Raw genomic sequence first — 23,713 nt, forward strand, 5'->3', positions numbered from 1 at the left:
ACTATTCTAGGCATTTTACATATATCACATCCATTACTCCTTTCAGCAACTTTATGACAGAGTCCTGTAGTTACCCTCACTTCATGGGAGAAGTGGCAGGAGAGAGCATAAGTGATCTGTTCATGGCAGGTCTAGGTTTGAAATCAAGTGATCTTTTTCTAGAACCAGGACTTGTAACAGTTTTTAATATATTGCCTTTTGTGGATAATTCTGAAACCACAGGCTGAGCATATAGGAGGAAAGTCTTTTAAGTATTTCCAAGCCAAATGTCAACTACTTTAGTATTATTAATCATAAAAAAGATTTTTTTCAACTGTCTTGCAAAAGTGGACATCTCACTGCAGTATCTCCTATCCTTCTTTTCCTTCTGATTTTTCTGGTTTGTCTTTATTGAAATGAATGTCTCTGTCCGTACATACTACATTAGTACATGAAATGGTGAGTGGTTTTCCTCATTACCACATTTTCTACAATTAGAAAGTGATTTACAAGCAATATTTTCTAGCTTTTGTTTTGTTTTTTGAGATGGAGTCTTGCTCTGTTACCCAGACTGGAGTGCAGTGGCGTGATCTTGGTTCACTGCAACCTCTGCCTTCCAGGTTCAAGCAATTCTTCTGCCTCAGCCACCTGAGTAGCTGGGATTACAGGCACACGCCACAGTGCCCAGCTAATTTTTTTTTGTATTTTTAGTAGAGACGGCGTTTCACCATGTTGGCCAGGCTGGTCTTGAACTCCTGACCTCAGTGATCCGTCCGCCTTGGTCTCCCAAAGTGCTGGGATTACAGACTTGCGCCACCACACTTGGCAATATTTTCCAGCCTTTAAGTTGGTTTCTTTTAGAAACTTTGATAATTTGCCCAGTATTTGTCTAAAGCTAAGTAGCCCCCTCATGTACCCTAAGAGTAACCCACCAAAGAAAGTCACTTTTCCTTCTCACAGTGTCTCTCATATTTTAGATAGTTTTCTCATTATTTCAAATAACTAAGATCTTTTGGGGAAGACTTACTATGCCTGAAGTATTGTCAGTGTTAGATGCTCATAGATGGGATCATTAATAAGGGAGGGGAAAAGCTTTAGCACAGATTTAGAAATTATCCTAAATTTTGCAGCTATGAGGTAACAAAGTATGCAGGTCTTCTAAGGGGCACTTAGAAAAGCAATATAATAAGGGGTCACAGTTGGACACTGTATATATACAGCTGCAGGATGAACAAAACGCCTGCTGTCCTAACAGTAATGCAGATAGGTTTTTTGTGTGGGGTAAAATTTCATATGGATTCAAAAAATGATCTTTCTCAAACAACCTCATTGAATTAAAGCTGATATGCTTAGAAAACTATTAAATGACACTGAATCAACTGGGAAAAACAGGTTAGATTATTTTGGAAACCTGCATTCAAAATCATTTAGAGGCATCAGCAGGTTTCTAGGTTTTCCGAATCTCATAGGTCTCAGGAATCCTTAACTTCATCTGTGACTGTCTGCTTACCCTCTCTTGGAAACTTAGTCGATTACTAAGTTCTCTTCATTTTGTCTCCTTGACCTCTTATTTCCCTCTGTTTATTTCCACTGCAGTCCATAACCATTTTTTACAGAATTTTGCAGTGGTCTCATTTTCTGTTTCTTTCCTTCTACTTTGCCTTTTTAGTCTTCACACTCTTAGTACAGTTATTTTTGAAAGCGCAGGTCAGAAAACCCTCACGTCCTCTCTCCAAAGTTCTCTGTAAGAAACAGGAATGGTTTAGAAGGTTTTCAATAATCTGTCTCCCACTTCTATTTTTATATTTATTTCTCACCATGTTTGCATCATGTACCCTGCAATGCAGCCATACTCAACTTCCTGTCTTTTCCATATGCTCTTCCCTCTATTTGGAACTACCACCCTTTTTCTCTCTCCAGATGATGACTAATCTAAGAATCTTTCTTCTTTTCTTTTGGTAAGACTTTACCATTTCTTTATTTCCATGGCATTTTGTTCATATTTTCACTGTAGAATCTGTTTTCATTGAGCTTTGCTTTATTGCTTTGCCCTTATTAGATGCAAGGTACGTGTTTGAATGAATAAATCAGAACATTAATTAAAACTCTTTCACAGTTTATCAGGGAGGAAAAGCAAGCCTAACTTATAATAGAAATGTTGGAATTAAAATTAATCAGCAGCATATTTGAGTAATAGTAATACCATTTAAGATTGTATGTTACCCTTTAAGTATATGAGTAGAAGTTGCAGTTGAATATTGAAGGATTACCGAGTGATGGAAGAAACCTGTTTGTCATTTGTTCATAGAAAATAACTTAAATGCTAGATGAGAACAATAGACACTGAGGATTCTGAAAAGAGGGAGAGAGGGAAGGGGGAAAGGATTGAAAAACTACCTGTTGGGTACTGTGTTCACTGTTTGGGTGATGGGATCAATAGAAGCCTGAACCTCAACATCATGCAATATACCATGGAACAAACCTGCAAGTATACCTCTTGAATCTAAAATTTAATAAAAGAGAATAAATTATTAGAACAAAGGATATTTCTGTTTTTAATGAACTTTATTTTAAAATTTGAGAATATTTATCACATTGAAATGGAAAAAAATCTTAAGGCTTAAGTTGCATGTGTTAATTGTTTATTACCAATGTATTATTTATCTGGATGTAATTTTTTTTTTTCAAAAACTTCTTATGTTTTCCTGAAGGTTGGTGCTTATTTAACTTTTGAGTGGAATTAATATACTTTAAAAATCATTATTAATAAAAATAAAAATAAAAGAAAAAATCATTATAGCAATTAAAACCATAGCAGTGTAACAGTACTTTGTGGAGCGGGGTGCCTTCTTAGGGATGGGTGTTTTAATCATCCTAGGGCTGACAGATCCTCTTAAAATGTAAATATTTTGGAAACTTAAAAATATTGGACAATGATTATTAGGTATCAGAACAGAAAGGGAACATATTAAAGCTAATAGTGTTGTATCATTTTATCTTTAGTTTCATTTCTAGTTGAAGTAATAAATTTGCATTTGTACTTTTTTCCCAGAGCTTTTGGCTATACCTTTCATTCATCGTATCAAGTACTTATTGAACTCTTGCTTTTATATATTTGCATTTTAAACATACTAGATTAAGTTTGAGTGGCAGTGTGTGCTCAGGCCTGCTTCTAAAATTTGCAAGATCTGGGGCAAAGTACACAGAGGCCCACATACCCTGTGTTTAAACATTTAAAAGTTATAAATCAAAGTAATAAATTACTAAAGAAAAATAGGTCTTCTCCTCTTGCCTGGAGAAGTAGCTCAGTGATCTGGAAGACCAAATGTAGGTTTAGATTGCTGTAGCTCTGGGGAGAGCTAGCCTGTGGGGCAGGCCAACTGCCTTCTCCTCCCCGTCCTGGCCGTGTGCCAAACCAGGAAGGCCCTTGCCTGAAGAGATCCTGGTGCCAGGTCTACATCCCTACAAACTACAGCCCCTTGGCCACTGTTTAGGCTAGAGAGGTTCCCACTTGTTAGGGTTAAGTGCCCTGATGGGGAAAGACTTACAAGAGTCCCAGTAGGCTTCCAGTTTGGGGCTGTTTAGACAGATTTCTGGACCCTGGTACTCAGAAGGGCAGGGCAGGCTCTGGGTCAGTTTGTCCTGTGGATTTATCCAATTGAAAAGGGTGTAGTCAGAAGAATAGGGAGGTCCTTTTAAAGTCCAGGGCTCAGGGCCAGGTACCTCTTGCCCAGGTCCTCATGGTGGTACTTACTATGTGCCCTTGGACCTAATAAAACTAAATGTTCCTGAAGAGCATCAGAACTCCACATAGTCTCTAGATTTCCAACCTATGGCTGGGAGCTCAAAATTTAAAAAATAAATTGTGATTTGTCTGTGAACAGTTACTAGGTACTTAATTGTTCATAGACATTGAATATAGGCAATAGAGTTTCCAGCTTTATTAGCTGTTTTTTATTTTAGAACTTAAAAAAAATAATTAAATAGTGGTATCGAATTTGGGTTTATGCTTGCTTTGTGGAACTTGTAATTATGCACTCTTTGTTTTAAATATTTCCCCACTTATTTAAAATAGCTATTAGCTTTTTTATGGGTAGTAATAGTGTTAGAATGGAAAATAATAAATTGAAAGGTATTCTTAATGCTGTTCTAGTCCTGGTTCAATTTTCAAGTATCTTTAGTTTTATCTTTAGTTTCATTTCTAGTTGAAGTAATAAATTTGCATTTGTACAGAAAGAAAAAAAGCTGTGAATTGACCACTTAAGTAAATCAGTTTGCAACTCAGTGTCCTAAGATTATTAAATCTAGAGGTAGGAATATAATTTTATGTCATGAAAATTCATCCCCTACCACTTTTTGTAAAATACTATATTTCTGGTTGGTCTCATGATAATATACAATTGTAGTTTTTACAGCAATTTTGAAAACGAAAGAACCAATTCAGTGTAAAAGGGAATACTTGATTACTCTATTGTATAAAAACAATAAAAGCTAATTTACTGTTATATTACTCAGTACTGAAAGCTGCAAGAGGCTATCTTTCAGTTCATTCTTCATTAATTATGCTGTATGGTGGATATGTATGAGTTTTATGGAAGGCTTTCAGGTTGACATCTCTGAGCTTGTATTTTGGCTCACGTGAATGTCTTTACCATATTTTCCTTATGATTGTTGAGGGGTGAATGAAGTGTTGAAGGCAAAATGGACTAATCAGTCACTGTGATTCCTCTATGAAAACTCCCATGACAAACTCTTTTTTGAAATGGCCTTAGTTCATTCATCACAGATTATAACTGTTGAAAATAAATTGTTGTGATTAATAAAAAACACATAAAAAAACTTTTACTTATCAATCTTCATAAAGACTAACCCTTAAAAATTTGCTTTTTATGCTAGATTACTGGAGTTTTAGTATCAAATTAATTTGGAGGCATTTCACTATTTATAGTTCTTTAGCTAGTAGCCAGATAATTAGGAATTAGTTTGAACCTTAAAATTTAGGTAAAAGGTATTATGTGATATCTTAAAGACGATAATTCTAACAGAACCATTTCATTTACATGGTCCTTGTTGCACGTGTATAATAAAAGCATGGTACAGAAATAGATTTAGTAACGTACATTTGAGTTTAGCTCAGTTTTGCAATAAGTAGGTAGATAGAGTATGTTCAGTTAAATATTATGTTGGTATTTGATAAAATAAATTCTTCCCACATTGCAATCTTTATTTCTTGGATGGTAATGATGCTGATTTGTTCTAGGACTGAAGAAGTTTGCTAGGGCTGCCATAGCAAAGTACCAGACTAAGTGGCTTAAACAACAGAAATTTGTTTTTTCACAGTTCTGGAGTCTAGTGTCCAAGATCAAGGTGTTGGCAGAGTTGGTTTCTTTTGAGGTCGTTTCTCCTTGGCTTGTTGATGGCTGTTTTCTCCTTGTGTTTTTGCATGGTCTTCCTTGTGTATCTGTGTTCTAATCTCCTTTTCTTATAAGTACATCAATAGTTATGTAGGATTAGGGCCTATCTTCATGACCACATTTTACCTTAATTACCTCTTTAAAGACCTGTCTCCAAATGCAGTCACCTTCTGAGGTAGTGAGACTTCGGCATATGACACAGATCTGTCCATAACAAGGGCATAGGGTGAATTCAGTGCAAACTGAAATTTTGGGTAACCAATATATGTTTAAAATGTGGAGCAGTTTATGTAAGTGTTTTAATTGTCTGCTTTACAAATTAGGTGTTCAGAATATTTTTTATTTACCCTTTACCTAGTTTAATTGTACAGATATGGGAAAGGGCAATTAAAGACTGATGATGATATCAGTTCTGAGCACTTGATGTTTTTTAACTTGGTGGTGTTAGTATGGTCATCCGGGAGTTAGGGCATCCTGTTTAATGGTTGATTGAATTTTCTGGGCTATTCCCTGGGAATCCAGAGGTGGATCCTGGCTCAGTGCTCTGGGGGCAGTGCTCCAGGTTAGTACTTTGGTGAAGCTAGGTGGGATTCTAGGGGACCACTATTTAATGAAATATCTTTGAGGTTTTAAAAATAGACACAGGCTTTTTTAGTTAAATGTGGAAAAAACTGAAGTATCCAGGAAGTGTTCTTCGGTGTCAAACTAGGTTAAAAGTGCCCCAGATCAAGAAAGTCCTATAAAGACTATTTGACAGTGTATTTCTGTTTGGTCCCATAGCTTCATACTTGCCACATTGTAGGTGCTCAGTAAGTAATTGTAGGATGAATGAGTAGATTTCAATTAAAGCAAGAGGAACAAATAAGTCATAGCTGCAGTGCTCTTTTCAAAAGCTCATATTCACATTGTCAGAATAGTTTTGTCTTCTCTGCCCTGGCAGGCTTTTGTTTTTTATTTATTTTTTTTGCCAGCAAATACAGTATACATATTAATTGAACTATATACAGATAAGAAACAGCCATTTGGACCCCCTTATTTTTAATTCTCTCACATGTAAGTTTGGAAACAATAGACCAATAGTTCAGCCGGGATATGTAGAAACTTCTCCCTATAAGGTTTTTTAGATAGGAACAGGTTATTTTTTAGGGAGTCTACTTTGCCTGCCACCAGTAGGTGCAATTAGGTGGCTGTGTATGCTTTTGCTTGGCCATCTTAGTAGTCTGCTTTGTGGTGCTATGTTTGGACCTGTTGGTGTTAAAAAATTTTATGTTTCTTATAGCCAAATTGCAATTAATTTTAGATAAAATTTCCAGGATATTTGGAAAATATAGGAAAAAACAGAGAACCAAGCTGTCAACATCTATAATTCTCTTTTTGAAAAATTTTACCTATTATGTGTTTGCATTTGTTGTTTGATTAGTGTTACTTTGTGCTTCTAAGGAATTGAATAATGAACAGCTTTTGGGAACAAATACTTGTATTTTTGCAGAATTCTACTTCTCAGTATTCATATTTATGCTGTAATTACCTTATTGGTCTGCTGCAAGCTTTTAGGTATAGTGTATACTTGCGATCTCTTTTTTCTTTTTTTTTTTTTTTTTTTTTTTTTTTTTTGAGACGGAGTCTCGCTCTGTCTCCCGGGCTGGAGTTGCAGTGGCCGGATCTCAGCTCACTGCAAGCTCCGCCTCCCGGGTTCACGCCATTCTCCTGCCTCAGCCTCCCGAGTAGCTGGGACTACAGGCGCCGCCACCTCGCCCGGCTAGTTTTTTGTATTTTTTAGTAGAGACGGGTTTCACCATGTTCACCAGGATGGTCTCGATCTCCTGACCTCGTGATCCGCCCGTCTCGGCCTCCCAAAGTGCTGGGATTACAGGCTTGAGCCACCGCGCCCGGCCTGCGATCTCTTTTTTCTTAGTTTAATTTATTTAATGGGTGAAGAATTTTAGACGTGGCATGAGAGGATAAAATTTGGATCGTATATTTTGAGAACAGTACTGCCAACTTGTTAACACTGTTTAGATTTTTAAAATTCAAAAAAAATTCCTTAAACTAGAGATAAAAAATTGAATTAGATGCTATAATTGTTAGATATAAATAACTGCTTTTTGGCCTTCAGTCATCTATCTTATTTTTCTCATTTATATCTGAATTTGTGCAGTTTTCAGAGTGTTTTCATTGTTTTAATATTAGTGGGTTTCTGAGTCTCATGACAACTAAAATGGAGTTTCATTAATTGAAAACACCTGTTAAATTTAAAAATATGTCTATGAATGAAACTTCTAAGGATGTCCAAAGTAATGCAGTGGAATGTGACTGAGTTGAAATCAGCCATACGAATCAGACCTTTGTGGTATATTTGTGTCTTGATTTAGGTTGGTTGAAGACTTTCAATGACTACTTTAGAGACAAGACTCAGTATATTTTTAATAACATGGTCCTAAAGCTGAAAGAAGACTCACGGAGGAAGTTTATTTGGTCTGAGATCTCTTACCTTTCAAAGTGGTGGGATATTATAGATATTCAGAAGAAGGATGCTGTTAAAAGGTTTGTTTTAAAACTTTTTTGGAATTTGGTAGTATTAAAAATTAATTGTACAATGAATTAAGTATTGAATTTTTAGATGGTGAAAATTCTTAGCTTTATATCTGAAACTTAAAATATTTCTTCACATACCATGTTCATTGGTTTTGGTTCATCTCTGAAAAAGCCATTTGAATCTTTTGCATTTAAATCCTATGTTCCACTGGGTGCTCACTGCTGTAATCCCAGCACTTTGGGAGGCCGAGATGGGCGGATCACCTGAGGGCAAGAGTTCAAGACCACCCTGGCCAATGTGGTGAAACCCCGTCTCTACTAAAAATACAAACAAATTAGCCAGGTATGGTGGCTCACGCCTTCCAGCTACTCAGGAGGCTCAGGCATGAGAATTGCTTGGACCCAGGAGGCAGAGGGTTGTAGTGAGCCAAGATAGTGCCACTGCACTCCAGCCTGGGTGACAGTGCGAGACTCTGCCTTGGGGGAAAAAAATCTTATGTTCCAACTTTGTCCCACAAATGGAATTACTAGGTCAAAGTGACTTAATAGTTTAAAAGTTTTTTTAAAGCATATAATTAAAGTGACTCCTGTATAAGTTTGTTTCAGTGTATTTTTCAGTCTTCCATATAGAAAATATCAATTTATTTGCTTGTTGGTCAGCAATATAATTTTTGAAACTGTTGGCCAATTTGATGGTTGAAAAATTTCATTTTAATTTTTATATTTCATTGGTAACAATGTTGCGTATATTCTCATACAGGTGAAGGTTTTTGTGACTTGCCTATTATACTTTTTCTTACTGATTTTTAGGAGTATTTATATTCCTTAACTCATATTTTTTCTCAAATTTTTATTTTCATATTTAAGCGTTTGATATACAAAATTTTAACACATTTATCTTCTCAAATCTGTTATTCTGTTTTCTTCAGATACTGCTTTTGCTGTCATGTTTTAAAAAGTTTTCTCCAATCTGGAGGTCAAATAAATAGTGCTTTTTTTCTTCCTAATTTCATTTTTTACCATTCACTTTTTAAAAAACTGATTTTTAAAAAAATATGTTACGATGGGAGGTTTTCTGATCTCCATGTATCCCCTGGAGTTACAAATTATCTTATAATGAATTGTTTTCTTTAATTTATTTACTGTCACTTATACAGCGCTTACTGTATTAGTACCTGTTCTAAGCACTTTACAAATTGTAGATAATAATCTTCTAAGCAATTCTGTGAAACAGGTACAATTGTTATCCTTGTTTTACACATCAGGACACTGACTTGTCCAGGGTCACAGGGCAGCCTGGTATTCCATGTGGTCCAGACTGTCCAGCTCCAGAGACTGTCTCCTTTGCACACTGCGCCATCCTGCCTCCCCAAGGTTGAATTAGTCCATCCTTTTCTAGTGATTTGAAGTGCAGTCTTTATTGTATTTAAATATGCTTTAGTTCCTGGGCATTTTGATCTGTTTCATGGACTTCCCTGTTTGACTGCAATTGTTGTGCCTTTATGATATATTTCATTAATTGACAGTTGAAGTTCCCTCTCGTCTTTTTGTTTTTAGTTTGTATGTTTTTAGTTTTTATTTTTAGTTATTATGGATACGTAATCGTTGTACACATTTATGGGGTACATCTGGTATTTTAATATAAGCATATAACATATAATCAAATCAGGGTCTTTGGGATATCTGTCACCTCAAACATTTATCATTTTCTTGTGTTAGGAACATTGGAATTCTCTTTTAGTTATTTTGAAATATATGATACATTATTCTTAACTATATTAAAAAGTTCTTTCAATGAGTGAACATTTAATTTTCCCAAAGTGCTTTAGAATTAATTTGTTAAATTCTTCATACTCCATCAAAAAAGTAATCTCTTTGGATTTTGATGAAAATTGATGTAAACATTTAAAGATAATTTGGGGAGAATTGAATTTTTATAATTTCCATTGGATTTTTTTTTTTTTTCCCCTCCTGATAGGAGGCTTAAAATGCTTACAGGTTTGGCTAGGAAGGTACTTTAAGTGAAGGGTATATTTTCTATGAGTACTGGGATTAATTAACTACTTCATCCAAAGGGGCTAGCCACATCCACTCTAGCCATGTGCTGCCACTGGAACCAGAGTTGTCAGGATATCCCTCCAGTTACTCAAGACAAGCTAGAATTCCAAAATATTATGTAAAATACCTAGAATTTTTACATTGAAATGTTAGCTATTAATTTAGATTAATGTACCAGGACATGCACACATGTGCATGCATACACAAACACACGTATACACACACACACACACACACACACAGACACACACAGTGCCAAACAGATCACATCAACATTTCTGAATCTGTAGTTTAGATACAGTAGTTTACAACCTTTTAAACATTAATAACTGTCTTATAAAACCACATAGGCATTGGTGTTTGTTTTATAAAGGTAATTTTTTGATTAACTTTTAAGTTTTTTGCCAAGTGCAGTGGCTAATGGCTATAATCTCAGTGACTTGGGAGGCTGAGGTAGGAGGATCCCTTGAGCCCAAGAATTGGAGGCTACCATGAGCTGTGATCATGCCCCTGCACTCCAGCTTGGGTGAGTGGGCAAGACCTCAACTCTAAAAAAAAATTTTTTTTTTAGGTCTTTAGGTCTTACATTACTTCTTGAGCGTGAATAATATTTCATATTTTCTAAGAAAATAATTTTATGATATTCTCAGATTGTTTCTGATTTTAAGAATTTATCCCATCTGTAGTTATTTTTGCTTTTTTGTTGCTTCTTTTGGGAATCTGGTTTTTTTCTTCATTTTGATTTACTTAATTTTATTGGTTTTTGCCCACCTTACCCTCCTAGAACCTATTTATATTTTACCAATTTTTACTCTTGACCTATGTGCTTTCATCTTTCATAATTCCTTCTACTCAATTTCACTAATGCTAAATGAACCAGTCTACTTAATAAGTTCATTTGTGTGTTTACCTTTTAGCAATATTCTGAGTAGCTTTTTATATGTTTTTATATGCTATTTTCTTATTGTATTTTTTTGTAAATATTTAATAACTGTACTACTGTTTTCTTTTTGATTTAAGTATGTTTGAAAAATAATTTTCAGTTTGCAAGTTCTTTTTTTTCCCAGTTATACTTTATTATAAACTAGCTTTAATGTCTTATGGCCATAGAGTATGGACTGTATACTTTTTTTTTTTTTTTTTGAGACTGAGTCTCACTCTGTCACCCAGGCTGAAGTACAGTGGCGTGATCTCAGCTCACTGCAACCTCTGCCATTCAGGTTCAAGTGGTTCTCCTTCTTCAGCCTCCCAAGTAGCTGGGATTACAGGCACCCGCCACCACGCCTGGCTAATTTTTGTATTTTTAGTAGAAACAGGGTTTCACCATTTTGGCCAGGCTGGTCTTGAACTCCTGACTTCAAATGATTCACCTGCCTTGGCCTCCCAAAGTGCTGGGATTACAGGTATAAGCCACTGTTCCTGGCCTGTATACTTTTTATTCTTTAGAGTTTTTTGAATTTTTTTTTATGACTTAATGTGTAATCAATGTTGATGAAGCCTCTACTGGTATTTGGAAAGGTGGTGTTTGTAGAATATAGAGTTTGGTATCTGCTAATTCAGTATTTTACAATTGCTATTTTTATCTTTGTACACTCAGTTTTGCTGTCATATTATATACACATTCTTAAAAATCGTGTTATGCAAAATTGTGCAATATTAAACCCAGGGCTCATGAAAAAGTACAGTTAGAGCATAGCACTCTAAAACTTCATTAGTGACGTAGACACACACAAGAGATGGAAACCTAATAAAGATGCAAATCCAATTTTGCCTGTGTTAAATTGGTTTAAAAATGCATAAATAAATATGCCAGTTTACCTTGAAAAAGGCCTAAAGTTTGCTTGTGGAAGGGTGTATTGGAAGGAATATCGATTCGAGTTATTACTGAGAAGTAATGGCAAGTAGGTTAGCTGAAATCTGTTGGAAAGTTGAATAGCACATGTGGATGACTGTGGCTCATAACCCTTGATGAACTGAGGGAGCTGGTGGATGTTTGAGGTGTGTCTGTGTGCCTTGTGCATTCCTTATACAGCTTTGTTAGCTGAGGGAAGTTTTGTACCTTCATCAATGTTTCTTGGAGACTGAATTGTGCATAAGCAAGGCAAAATTTATTTCCTTATGTAATCAATCACCTGGGAACTCATTCCCATTTTCAAAACAAGTGTTTATAGCAGAACTGACTGTACTTATTTTTTGCTACTGTTCCCCTGTCAGCTTTTATTTTTTGGATATTTTGTGTGTGTGTGTCTGTGTGTGTGTGTGTGTGTGTGTTTTCCCATTCTTGCCTGATCTTTGTTGGCTTCTGTATTAGCTCATTCATTCATTCAACAGACACTTCCCGAACATCTACTATGGGGCAGGGACTGCAAGGTGGGCACTCCTAGACTAAGATTTATTTTTCTTTATTGTAAACTGTATGTGTCATCATTGACACCATCTTTTCTCCTTTTTATAATTAATATTATTATACTACCACTTTCGTTGTTCGTTTGCTTGAGTTTGCTGTCCTTTTTACTTGAAGGACTGTCAGCTTGGTGGTTCTAAAGGCTGGGAACTGGGACCAGGCTGCCTAGGTTCAAATTCTGCCAAGTCCCATCTACTGTTTGACTTTGAGCAAGTTATTTAACTTTTCTATACCTCAGTTTCTTCATTTGTCAAATGAGGATAATATTGAAACCAATTTTATTGGTTTTTGTGAGGATTGAATTAATTCAAACACCATGCTTAGCACAATGCCTGGCACATTTTAAGATCCCAATGAACATTAGTGCTTTTTTAAATTTTATTTGAGACTTTGAGTATTTCTCCTGGATACCATGTGTAATTCTTAATGCTGAAGTCTTCTATAATGGGAGAGTTTTCTTTTAATTTTTAATTTTTCTTTGAAACAGGGTCCCATTCTGTTCCAAGGCTGGAGTGCAGTGGTATGATCACAGCTCACTGCAGCCTCAACCTCCTGGGCTCAGGTGATCCTCCCACTTCAGCCCTCTAGTAGCTGGGACTACAGGCGCACACCACCACGGTGGCTCATTTTTGTATTTTCTGTAGAGATGAGATTTTGCCATGTTGTGCAGGCTGGTCTTGAACCCTTGGGCCCAAGTGATCCACCTGCCTCAGCCTCCCAAAGTGCTGGGATTATAGGCATCAGCCACTGTGCTCAGTCCTTATTATGGGATATTTTATCTATAAAATTTTTTTTCTCTTCTGTCTTAAAGGTTTCTTATGTAATGCTTCATTGAAGGTAACTTTTTCCCTGTGCTCACTTACTTTATTTATGAAATTTTAAATTTTCACTAAGGGTTATATATCTAGGTATGTATAACTTTCCATTAAGATTCCCATCAATCAATTCAAATGTTTCTTTAGCTTATGTGTTCTGTACTTACTAATTTACTACTGCTTTTGTTTCATTTGTTTTAGAATTCAAGTACCTTGTTATTGTGTCTCTAGTCTCTCTTTTTTATATGCATTTTTAATTTGTTATATTTACTATGTTTTGGGAGTTTTTTCCCAAGAGTCTTCCCTACCACCCCCTCAGTTCAGTACTCTGGTATTGAGTGTTTTCTGGCTTTGAGTGTTTGACTCTAACTTTACTTCTGTGCTTTTTGTATTGTTGTCCATAAGTCCAAGTATTTTCCTCCTTTTTATTTATCTGCGAGCAACAACAGCTATATCCACACCTGGAATTTGTCCCAAAACATGGTGTAACTTGCCTTGAATCCCTTTCTTTTCTAACCAAATACTTTCAGTTTCCTGGCTGTGGGTATTAGTTATTACTGGCTGACCAGCATCCACTTCACCTAATTTCCTTTTGGGAAGTGGTCTCTCACCCAAAGAGTTCAGCTCCTCCTCCTTGTTGTCCTAGCCCAGACAAGTCAGCTGTGACCTGAGGTCAGTTAATCAGCATGTTATTTCCCAGGGCTTTGAATCTTTAGAGAGTGAAGTGAGGGCTGACAGATGGAGGGAGGGAAGCAGAAACAGAAGAATGTTTACTGGTCATTCCTCACAGCACCTTGTATTTGCAAGACTCTTCCTGTTATAAGATCCCTGTGTTCTCTCATTTTCCTTCAGCCCTTAGTTAAGCCTGCACTTTTATCCTGTCTTCAGTTCTCTGTGTTCAAGACAGTATCCACAGTCAGTTTGTATTGCTTGCAAACCAGAAAGCTAGCTGATAGGAACTTAGGATGCCTCCTTAGTTCCTCTGTTGGAGAATTACATCCTGCAAGATTATATGAGATGCAGGGATCAGCAGTTGGGGAAGGTGCCCTGGTTATAAATAGGACAGGGTGTGAGAAGAGAGGAGCTTGGGCTATGAGAAGATTGAAAAAGGAGTGCCCCATCTATGAAGGGTTTTCTGTTTCTTTGGTGTAGCTGCTGAGCCTGGGGCTGGCTTTCTCCATCTAGCTTTGTTTTTGTGTGGCCTGTAAGCCAGGTAGGAGATGTGTGTCCAAAGGTGCTGCTTCACAGAGTCCAGCCACCTCAGAAGGAAACTGGGTCTGCTCCCTGCTGCTTGTGGTCAGGTGGGGCCAGCCATGCTTGGCTCTCTCGCAGCATGGCTTCATTAAGGAGACTGCCTCTGCAGCAGTCAAAGTGCATGGGCAGAGAGACTTCTGCAGAGGGGGGCTCACACAAGTGCCATGAGGGTGAAGAGTCTGTGATTAGTATCTGTACCAAGATTCAGCTTTGCCTCAGCCCTTGGCCCTTCAGATTAGGAGCTGTTGACAGAATCTCTCAGAATCTTCTTATTTATGCTGGGATTCCATGCTGATTTTTCATGCAGTGCAGTTGCAGGTCAATACTTGAATTATTTCAGTTTTACTTGTACCATATCTGTCAGAAATCCTGCCAATTTTATGGCCTGCGGATGGCCTCTTTCTCCTGACTCTACCTGGATGCAAGTTTTTGCCCTTTCTTTTTTTTTATTCTGTTGGTTATTTTTCTTAGGTTGAGCCATATAAAATTGCCAATATTTGACTACTTTTGATATACAAAAATGGCAATTTCATGAATCAGTCCAATATTAAAGATAAAAGATGGTAAGATATTGGAGGGGACTGCAGATTAGAATCTAGTGCTCAATCTTTGTCTCACTCAGACTCCTTCTGAGAACAGCTTTTTTGGCATTGGAAAATATTCTGGAATATAGGCTTGATCCTGAATGGTATCATTTTGCTTGAAGGAAAATATATATATAATATATATATATTATAGCCAGATTAGAGAAGATGAGTTCTGTTTCTGGTCAAGATTTGCTAAAGTTCTCTCTCTTCTAGCTCTAATAATTCACTTTTATTCACTTACTACATTTATTTGTAGAACTATAGTAATAGTATCTCCCCCACCCCCAACACTTACTTGAACAAAACATTCTTAGCGTTAGTTGCTTAAATGTATATTTTCGGAGGAAAACTTAATAGATGTTTAGGTTTGCTCCTGTTATTTAAAATTCTGAGCTTGTACTAAGTGGCATTACTAGTAGATTTTTTTTGTGTGACTTCTGGTGTAATGCTTATGCGGTGGCTTGTTTTTCTCTTTTTGAAGATGAGCTATGGATTAAATATCTGTACCTAAATTTGCAAGCTAGCTATTGCAGAACAGAACCTGTTAATTCCAGCAGAGTTCCACGTAAGCTTTCATTGTCCCTAAAGAATACCAATTGATTGTGGGAACTTAACAGAAACATAACTCAAACGATCCTCATAATCTATTCTAGCAGTGACTTGTTTGATTCTTATCCCCTCCCCCTAGCAGCATTATTATTCAACTCTATAAGCGTTTAAAAGTGAAAATCTAGTTAACTGAAGAGAGACCTATGTAAACAACTTCTATATTTTCTGTTTTTTGTGTGATCTGAAATAATTTAGTCAGTTATAATCATGGTACCTACTGGTGATACATATCCAGCGGATTTAAAAGAAGCTGCCTTCCATTAAATAATCAGTGTATTATCTTCTACGCTTGTTTTATTTTGAAAATGACTGGTGTAGTAATTTTTAAAAACTTTTTAGCCTTCACATTTGAATATTTTTGGCTAAATGCAGTTAAATACTGCATGATGTTTATAATACATCAAAATGTGAACCCTTATTGAGAGTCAAGCAGCTGAAACGTTAGCCTTGGCATTTCCTTTGACTAGCATACAGCATGTTACATATTCATTGTTCCTCTCTGGGCTCTGAGATACTGAAACAGCTTTTATATTGCATCTGCTCTTGCTATTGAGACCAGTGTTGGGTGGAGAAACCCACCGAGTTGTTAGAATCTAAGAACAGGTTGTATATTCACCAAAGTCTTGACCAGTTTCTCTTTGTGGATCTTTTAGTGTTAAAAAGGGCTCCAAATGTTTGCTAGGAGGAAGGTAACCATCAGTTAGTATATATTTTTTATCTTCACCAAATTGGTGGGTTTCATTGCCTTGGCAAGAATGCAGACTCTTTATTTATGTAATCTTTGTACTATCTTCTTACCTTTTTTTCCCTAGGTTCATATTTAAGTGAACCTTCCACCGTCTTCTCAACTATCTCTGCTTGCTTCTTGAAATCAGAAGAATATTTGATGTTACATTCTTAAATAAGAATGCAAACTTAACTAATGTGCATCCTGGGTTTTCTGAGAAATTGGACTATTAATGTTCTTATTCAGACTAATTCATTATATGTTTTATGCAGGTTGGATTTTTTGGTATTTAACTGAAGGTTGCTGTAAAATTTATAGAGCAATGGGAAGTTACAGTGTGTCTTGTGATATTCAAAGTCATTTGCAGATTTGGATTGAGTTTAGAATCTAAAGATATTTAGCATTTCATCAAAGCACTGAAAGCAATGCACCAGGGTCTAAAATAACTTTAGTTCTAATAGTCAAAGTAGTGGTTTACGTTTATTTTAGAAAGTATATGCTCTATCCCTACCTCTTCAATTCCAGGTCATCTTGAGTAAGGCGGTTATCCTTCCACCTCTCATTCCCTTCAACCACTGGCATCTGTTTATGTCATGGAGACCTGTAAAAGCCATGAGGGATTTCTCAGGTGCTCCATCCATCCCTTGGATACTTTCTCAAGCCTCAGAGAGTATGTTTTTGCAGCATTGACATCGACCACTCCATTCTCCTCGAAATTCTTTCCTCTTTTGGCTTTGAAGTGACTTTGAGCTCTTTCACTTTCGGGTCTATTCTAACACTGCTGACCGTTCCTTTTTCATTACTTCTGTGATTTCCTTTTCTGCTTACTTCCGAAATGTTCCTCTTCTCACCTGTTGGGGAACACTGCTTGGTTTTCTTCATTTTGCACGCTCTTCCACACTGTTGTTTTAATTACCAGGCATTTGGACTACTTCCAGATCTAAAGATCCAGCCTGGACTTCTTTCTTGTTCTCTAGTTAGTGGCAATAGTAAGAGATAACACTCGAGTGCTTACTGTGTAAGGCACTCGAGGCACATTTTAAGCACTCCTGTATTTATTTCAGCCAATCCTCTAGCATTCTCTTGAGTTAAGGTTCTTTATCATCTTCTTTCTCCTGTTGAGGGATCTGAGGCAGGAGTGTTAAGGAAAGTGCCCAAGGTCACCCAGCTAGTAAGTGTGGAAATAGGACCCAAGCCAGGCAGTCTTGCCCCAGAAACAGTGGGCAAATAGTCTCTACCTCTGTGGTGCTCTGCCTTTCCACCTCCCTTTTCCTGTGACATCCAGTCAGTCCCTAAGCTCTGTGACTTCTACCTCTTCAGTGTCTCCTGACTCTGACCCTTGCTTTTCATCTCCATTGCTCTTATCTCATACTATTGTGAAAACCTCCAGATTGTCTTTCCATTTTCAGCTGTGCCACTTCTAAGTATCTGCCATTTCATCAACAGAATTAATTTTCTAATATGCGAGTCCCACCATGTTTGCTTTAAAATGCTTTATGGTGCTTCAGTCTCAAAAGGAACAGGCCAGTCTCCTTTGCCGGACACATACTGACTTTTTCTGTCTAATTCTTCCCAACTTGCTCATCCTTATCTCCAATCACTTCCTGCCTCACACTCTACTCTTACGCATTCTGAGCCACGGGTATCCTCAGACACATGCTGTTTCATGCTTCTTAGGAATTTGCCTGTGTTCAGCTTGGATTTTTGTTTTTTTCCTTTTGTGCACTGGATAATTTCAGTCTTACTCATTTTTAACACTCAGCTGAAATATTACCTCATCTCTGAAGACTTCCCTTATTTACTTCTACCATTCATTCAGCAAATATTTATTGTGCTATGCTTCAGAAATGTAGGAGATAAGCAAGAATGACCTAGTCCCAGCCCTCAGAAAAGAGCAGGGAAGACATGTAATTAAACACAGTATAACAATAAAGGGTTTTCTTCTATAGAGGCAAGAAGAGGGTCTTGGAAGGCTTCCTGAAGCAAATGATATTCAAGCTTAAACCTGAATGATGACTAGAACTAGCCAGTCAAGAAGTGGGTGTCAGAGGGCAGAGAAGGAATTTCAGGTTGTGAGAAGAGAATGGTGAGTATGGGCCAGGGATTAACAAGGGCATGTTCAAACACCTGGAAGACATTTATTAGACAGCAGCAGTTGGGGAGGGTGAGCGGCGAGGGTGTGTGTGTAGAAGCTGGGTAAATCATGGCCATCAGGGAGATACATATCAAAACTTCTAGAAGATACTGTTTCCAACCCTTTTAGAATGGCTAAAATAAAAAAGATGACAACGTCAAAAGTTGGCAAGAATGTGTAGCAACAGAAACTCTCATATATTGCGGGTAGGAATGTAAAATGGGGGCGACTTTCTGAAAAGCCTCCAAAGAGTTTTCCAAACTTAAAATATATACCATGTGATCTGGGGGCTCCACTCCTAGGAATTTACCCAAGAGAAGTGAAAACATGTTCACATAAAGACTTGTACAGACATTTTCATACAGGCTTTTTCCTAGTAACTTCAAACTGCAAACACTTTAAATGTCCTTCAGCAAGGTGATGGATTAAAAAATTGTTGTATATTCCTACAACAGAATACCTAGCAGTAAAAAATGATAAATTACTGAAATGCACAGTAATATGGATGAGTCTCACAAATGTTAAGCAGAAGTGAGACAGAAGAGTAAATATTGTTTGATTTCCATTTTATGAATTCTGAGAGGAGACTCAACTGATCTATTGTGATAGAATGTCAGAATGTTTTTTGGGAGCAAGGTGAGTGGTGAGTGTGGATTGGAACGGGGCATGAGGGAACTCTCTGAATTGGTGGAAGTAGTCTGTATATTATTTTGGGTAGTGATTACAGTTGTCAGAATTCATGAGGCTGAAAATATGTGTATTGTATATTGTTATATCTCAAAAATATTTTAGAAAATGTAATACATTGTAAACATACAATATAATAAATACAATAATATAATACAGTACAATACAATAAACATAATGATATATGTCTCTCTTGATATGGAAAGATGTTCATGGTATAATGTTAAGTAAATTAACTTGGTTAAAAACTCTGGCTACCATAACCCTTTGTGCATATATATCAAGGTAGTGAGTTTCTAAATTTTATTCTTTAACCTCTTTCACATTTTTCAACCTATTTTGAATGAGTATTTTATGAATGAAGTATTGTTTACTATACAGTGAAAGATTTAAAATACATCCCCTGCTTATTAAAACTTTGCAGATTATTGAACCATATGAGAAATTTATTTTTATTTCTATTAAATTAATTAATTAATTTTAGAGACAGGGTCTTTGTCACTCAGGCTGGAGTGCAGTGGTGCTATCATAGCTCACTGCAACCTCAAACTCCTGGACTCAAGTGATACTCTACCTCAGCCTCCTGAGTAGCTAGGACCTACAGGTGCATGCCACCATGCTGGGCTAATTTTTATATTTTTGTAGAGATGGGTTTTACTGTATTACCCAGGCTGGTCCTCAAACCCCTGGCCTGAGGTGATCCTCCTGCATCGATCTCCCAAAGCATAGGGTTTATAGATGTGAGCCACTGCGTCTGGCCCCAAGACATGTTTTTAAAGAAATTTTCATGCCTATTTTTAAGCTACAGTTCTGTTACTTTTTTTTTTGGAGACAGAGCTTTACTCTGTTGCCTAGGATGGAATGTAGTGTTGCATTCTTGGCTCACTGCCACCTCTGCCTCCCAGGTTCAAGCAATTCTCGGGCCTCAGCCTCCCGAGTAGCTTGGGATTACAGGCATGTGCCGCCACACCCAGCTAATTTTTGTATTTTTCGTGGAGATGAGGTTTTGCCATGTTGGCCAGGCTGATCTTGAACTCCTGACCTCAAGTGATCTGACAGCCTCAGCTTCCCAAAGTGCTGAGATTACAGATGTGAACCACCGCATCTGGCCTCAGTTTTGTTAGTTTTCAGTGCTTAGGAAACACAGGTTATAACATTTATACTTGAGAAAAAAATTTGGTTTAATTTACTTTTTAATATATGTCCCGATATATACAAAGGATACACAATGAAAAGTACGGTACTCAGCCACTCCTGTCTCCTTGTCATTTTGCTCTTTTCACAGGAGGTAACTACTATGACCAGGCTCATATTTATTTTGTAGATGTATGGGAAAACATATGCACATGTACATAAAGGCATAGGCATATATATTATACAATGATACTATGCCATGTACATTGTGCTGCGTTTTTTTTTTTTTTTTTTGAGTGGGTCTATTTTTTAAATTATAAATAAGCATAACATAAAATTTACTATTTTAACAATTTTTAAGTGTATAGTTCAGTAGCATTACAACATTTACACCATTGTGCAGCTATTACCACCATCCATGTCTAGAACTTTATCATCACCCCAAATGCAAACTTTGTACCTATTGAACAGTAATTCCCGTTCTTCTTGCTCCTCGCAACCACTATTCTGTTTTTTGTCTCTACAAGTTTGACTACTCTATTAGGTACCTTAGATACGTAGAGTCATATAATATTTGTCCTTTTGTGTCTGCCTTACTTCATTTAGCATAGTATCTTCAAGGCTCATTCATGTTGTAGCATGTATCAGAATTTCTTTCCTTTTTAAGGCTACATGATACTCCCCTGTATGTATTGAAAGTAGTGACAAAAACCACAATTACTTTTGCACCAACCTAATGCATACCACAGCTTATTTATCCATTCATCCTTTGATGGATATTTGGGTGGTGTCTACCTTTTGGCCACTGTGAATAATGCTGCTGTGAATATGGGTGTGCAGATACTTGTCCAGGTCCCTTCTTTCCATCCCCAGAACTGGAACTGCTGGATCATATAGTAATTCTATGTTTAATTTTTTTTTAAATCACTGTCATTTTAGGTATTTTTTTTTTTTGGCAGAGTAAAACATTTAAACATTTTACATCGACATAAATACAAGCATAATAAGCATTGACGTGAAAATGGCAGTAATTCTGTACATGTGCTGCTTGTATTTTTGTTATTATATTTTTATATCATGCTTTTTTGTAAAATACTCTAAACATTTATGAATTTCACTAGTTTTCTGTGATATCATTTTTAATGGCTGAATAATGCTCCGTCACTGTATGGATGAGTTGACTTGACTAATCTCTTACTTTTGGAGATCTAGGTAATTTCTTAACTTTTATCTTTGAAAACATCTGTATTCATGATCTCTATAATCTAATTTTATACAAAGATAATGCAGAGCTCAGGGGAGAGGGTTGGTACAGCAGTTTCATTTGATTAACAAGGTAATCAACATTTAGCTGTATGATTTTGTCGTCTTCGTTGCCTAAAACGTTATTCTGTAGGGCTTTCCCCAAATTGTTTTAGAACAAACAAGTGGACATACCTTTTCTGTAGGGTATACTGCCTGGGAATAATGTGGAATTGCACCAAGGAATCAAAGGGCAGTATAAGGACATGTGTAATATAAGATTCGTGCATAATTTTTTCATTACCATGCTGTTTTCTATACTACTGTACCATTTTACATCCCATCAGCAATGCACAGATTTCCAATTTCCTCACATCCTTATCAACACTTATTTGCTGTTTTATTATTTTACATGATAGGCATCCCTAATGGGCGTCGTACCAGTGCTTTTTAAACATACATCTTGGAGAATCTTTTAGTAAAGTCTGTTATATGAATGGGACTAGTTGTTTAACTACTCCCAATTTTATTTCTGGCCTCTTGCTAATGTATTTAGTGTATCTTTTGTCATTAGTGTATATAATGCTCTTATTTTAAAATACAGTATTTTCTGATTCATTTTCAGTAAGCATGGATAAAAGTACATATGCATTTTACAGGTTGATAGTAATTGCCAGCAATATGTGAGACTACTTATGTCTACATCCTTAACATCACAGTATGTTACACAACTTTTCGATCTTTCTAATCTGATAGGTGAAAAGTGGCATCTTAATGAAGTTTTAACTTGCATTTCCTTATGAGTGAGATTAAATTTCTTGTCATTTTTATGAGTCAGTTATTTCTGAAATATCTGCATTGTATCTTTTGCCCATTTTTTTTCTTTTTTGCATTATTGGTACCCATTTATTACAATTTTATACTAATAGGAACAATCAGTGTTAAATGATGAACAAAACAAATATGATTCCTGCGCTCATGGTACTTACAGTCTGTTGGAATAGAAAGATAGTAAACATACAAATATGCAATTAAATTTTCTTGTAAATGTTACGGAAGAAAAGTTAGATTTTCTGAAAGATAACAGTTTAGGTTGAATTTGGGTGGGATGTGGTGGCCAGTAACAGCCCTTAAGGAACCTGTAAGAACCAATGAGGCAAATAATTGAAGGGAAAACATTCCAGGCGGATGGACAGCATGGACAGCTAGCTGAAAGAAGGGGATGTGGCTGGATTGCAATGAGGAAGAAATGATGAGAGATGACTAATTTGCCCTCTGTTCCTCATATACTAAATCTGTATCAATACGTATCAACAGTGTTCAAAAATATACAGTGAGTTTCCCCTATCATTATATGAGGGGCTTTAAAACAAATCTTTTTCCCTGCATACTAGATATTTTCCATGAAAGGAATATGACTCAGAGAATCTGATTAGCAGAATATCTTTAGGGTATAAATTGATTCATTGGGAGCTTCTATGTTTTTGAATTTTCCATTTAAAAATTTTTTTTAATTTAAGAATGAAATACTGTAATGTCATCTTGTATTATTTCCTGTTTCTCCAGATGTGTGATTAGAAATTCAACTGGTTTTCTCATGTGAAATTAATTTGTGATTTTTTGAAGCTTGCTAAAGGATGCATTGTTTGCTACTAAGTTGTCTGTAACAATTTCCCCGTTAGGGAGAAAAACTCTTTGAGTGTGTCCTTCTGTGTGTGACCAAATTCCAAATGTCTGATGATTGTACATAGGGGAAAAAGTGACACTCAGAGAAAATAATTTGCAGCTTGTTGTGCCTTGCAGTAAATTCTACATTTTAGGTAAAATGAGGAGCGACAGATACGCTCAGCTTAGTTTTGATCAGTAATTTTCTTAAGCTTTCTATACCAAATTTCTCATCATTGAAATAGAAACATGGTGGTATTTTAATGTCTTTTACCATTAGTTACAAGTCAACTTATTGTAAAAAGTGAAACATAAGTATTGTTAATTTTGAAAATTAGTTCCTGGTTTCTTAGTTTCTGGATTTGTTAGATAAATATATTCTTTTGTTTCCCTTACTAACCCAATATCCTTTCACTTTGGCCTTTAGATTTCATGTTTATTAGGAAATATCATGAAGTGTACATGTAAA

The 23,713-nt window shown here is 36.3% G+C and overlaps 1 protein-coding gene across 1 annotated transcript in view; it reads left to right on the forward strand.

Annotated features, from left to right (window-relative positions):
• The window catches only part of MAN2A1 (mannosidase alpha class 2A member 1), a 174,990-nt gene that overhangs the window by 33,255 nt on the left and 118,022 nt on the right, over positions 1–23,713 (forward strand). The window contains exon 4 of the mRNA XM_025387988.1: positions 7,766–7,937. Within this exon, the coding sequence (XP_025243773.1) occupies positions 7,766–7,937 (172 nt within the window). The remainder of the gene's footprint in view (positions 1–7,765; positions 7,938–23,713) is intronic.

Source organism: Theropithecus gelada, chromosome 6, assembly GCF_003255815.1.
Source record: "Theropithecus gelada isolate Dixy chromosome 6, Tgel_1.0, whole genome shotgun sequence".
NCBI classification, from domain to species: domain Eukaryota; kingdom Metazoa; phylum Chordata; class Mammalia; order Primates; family Cercopithecidae; genus Theropithecus; species Theropithecus gelada.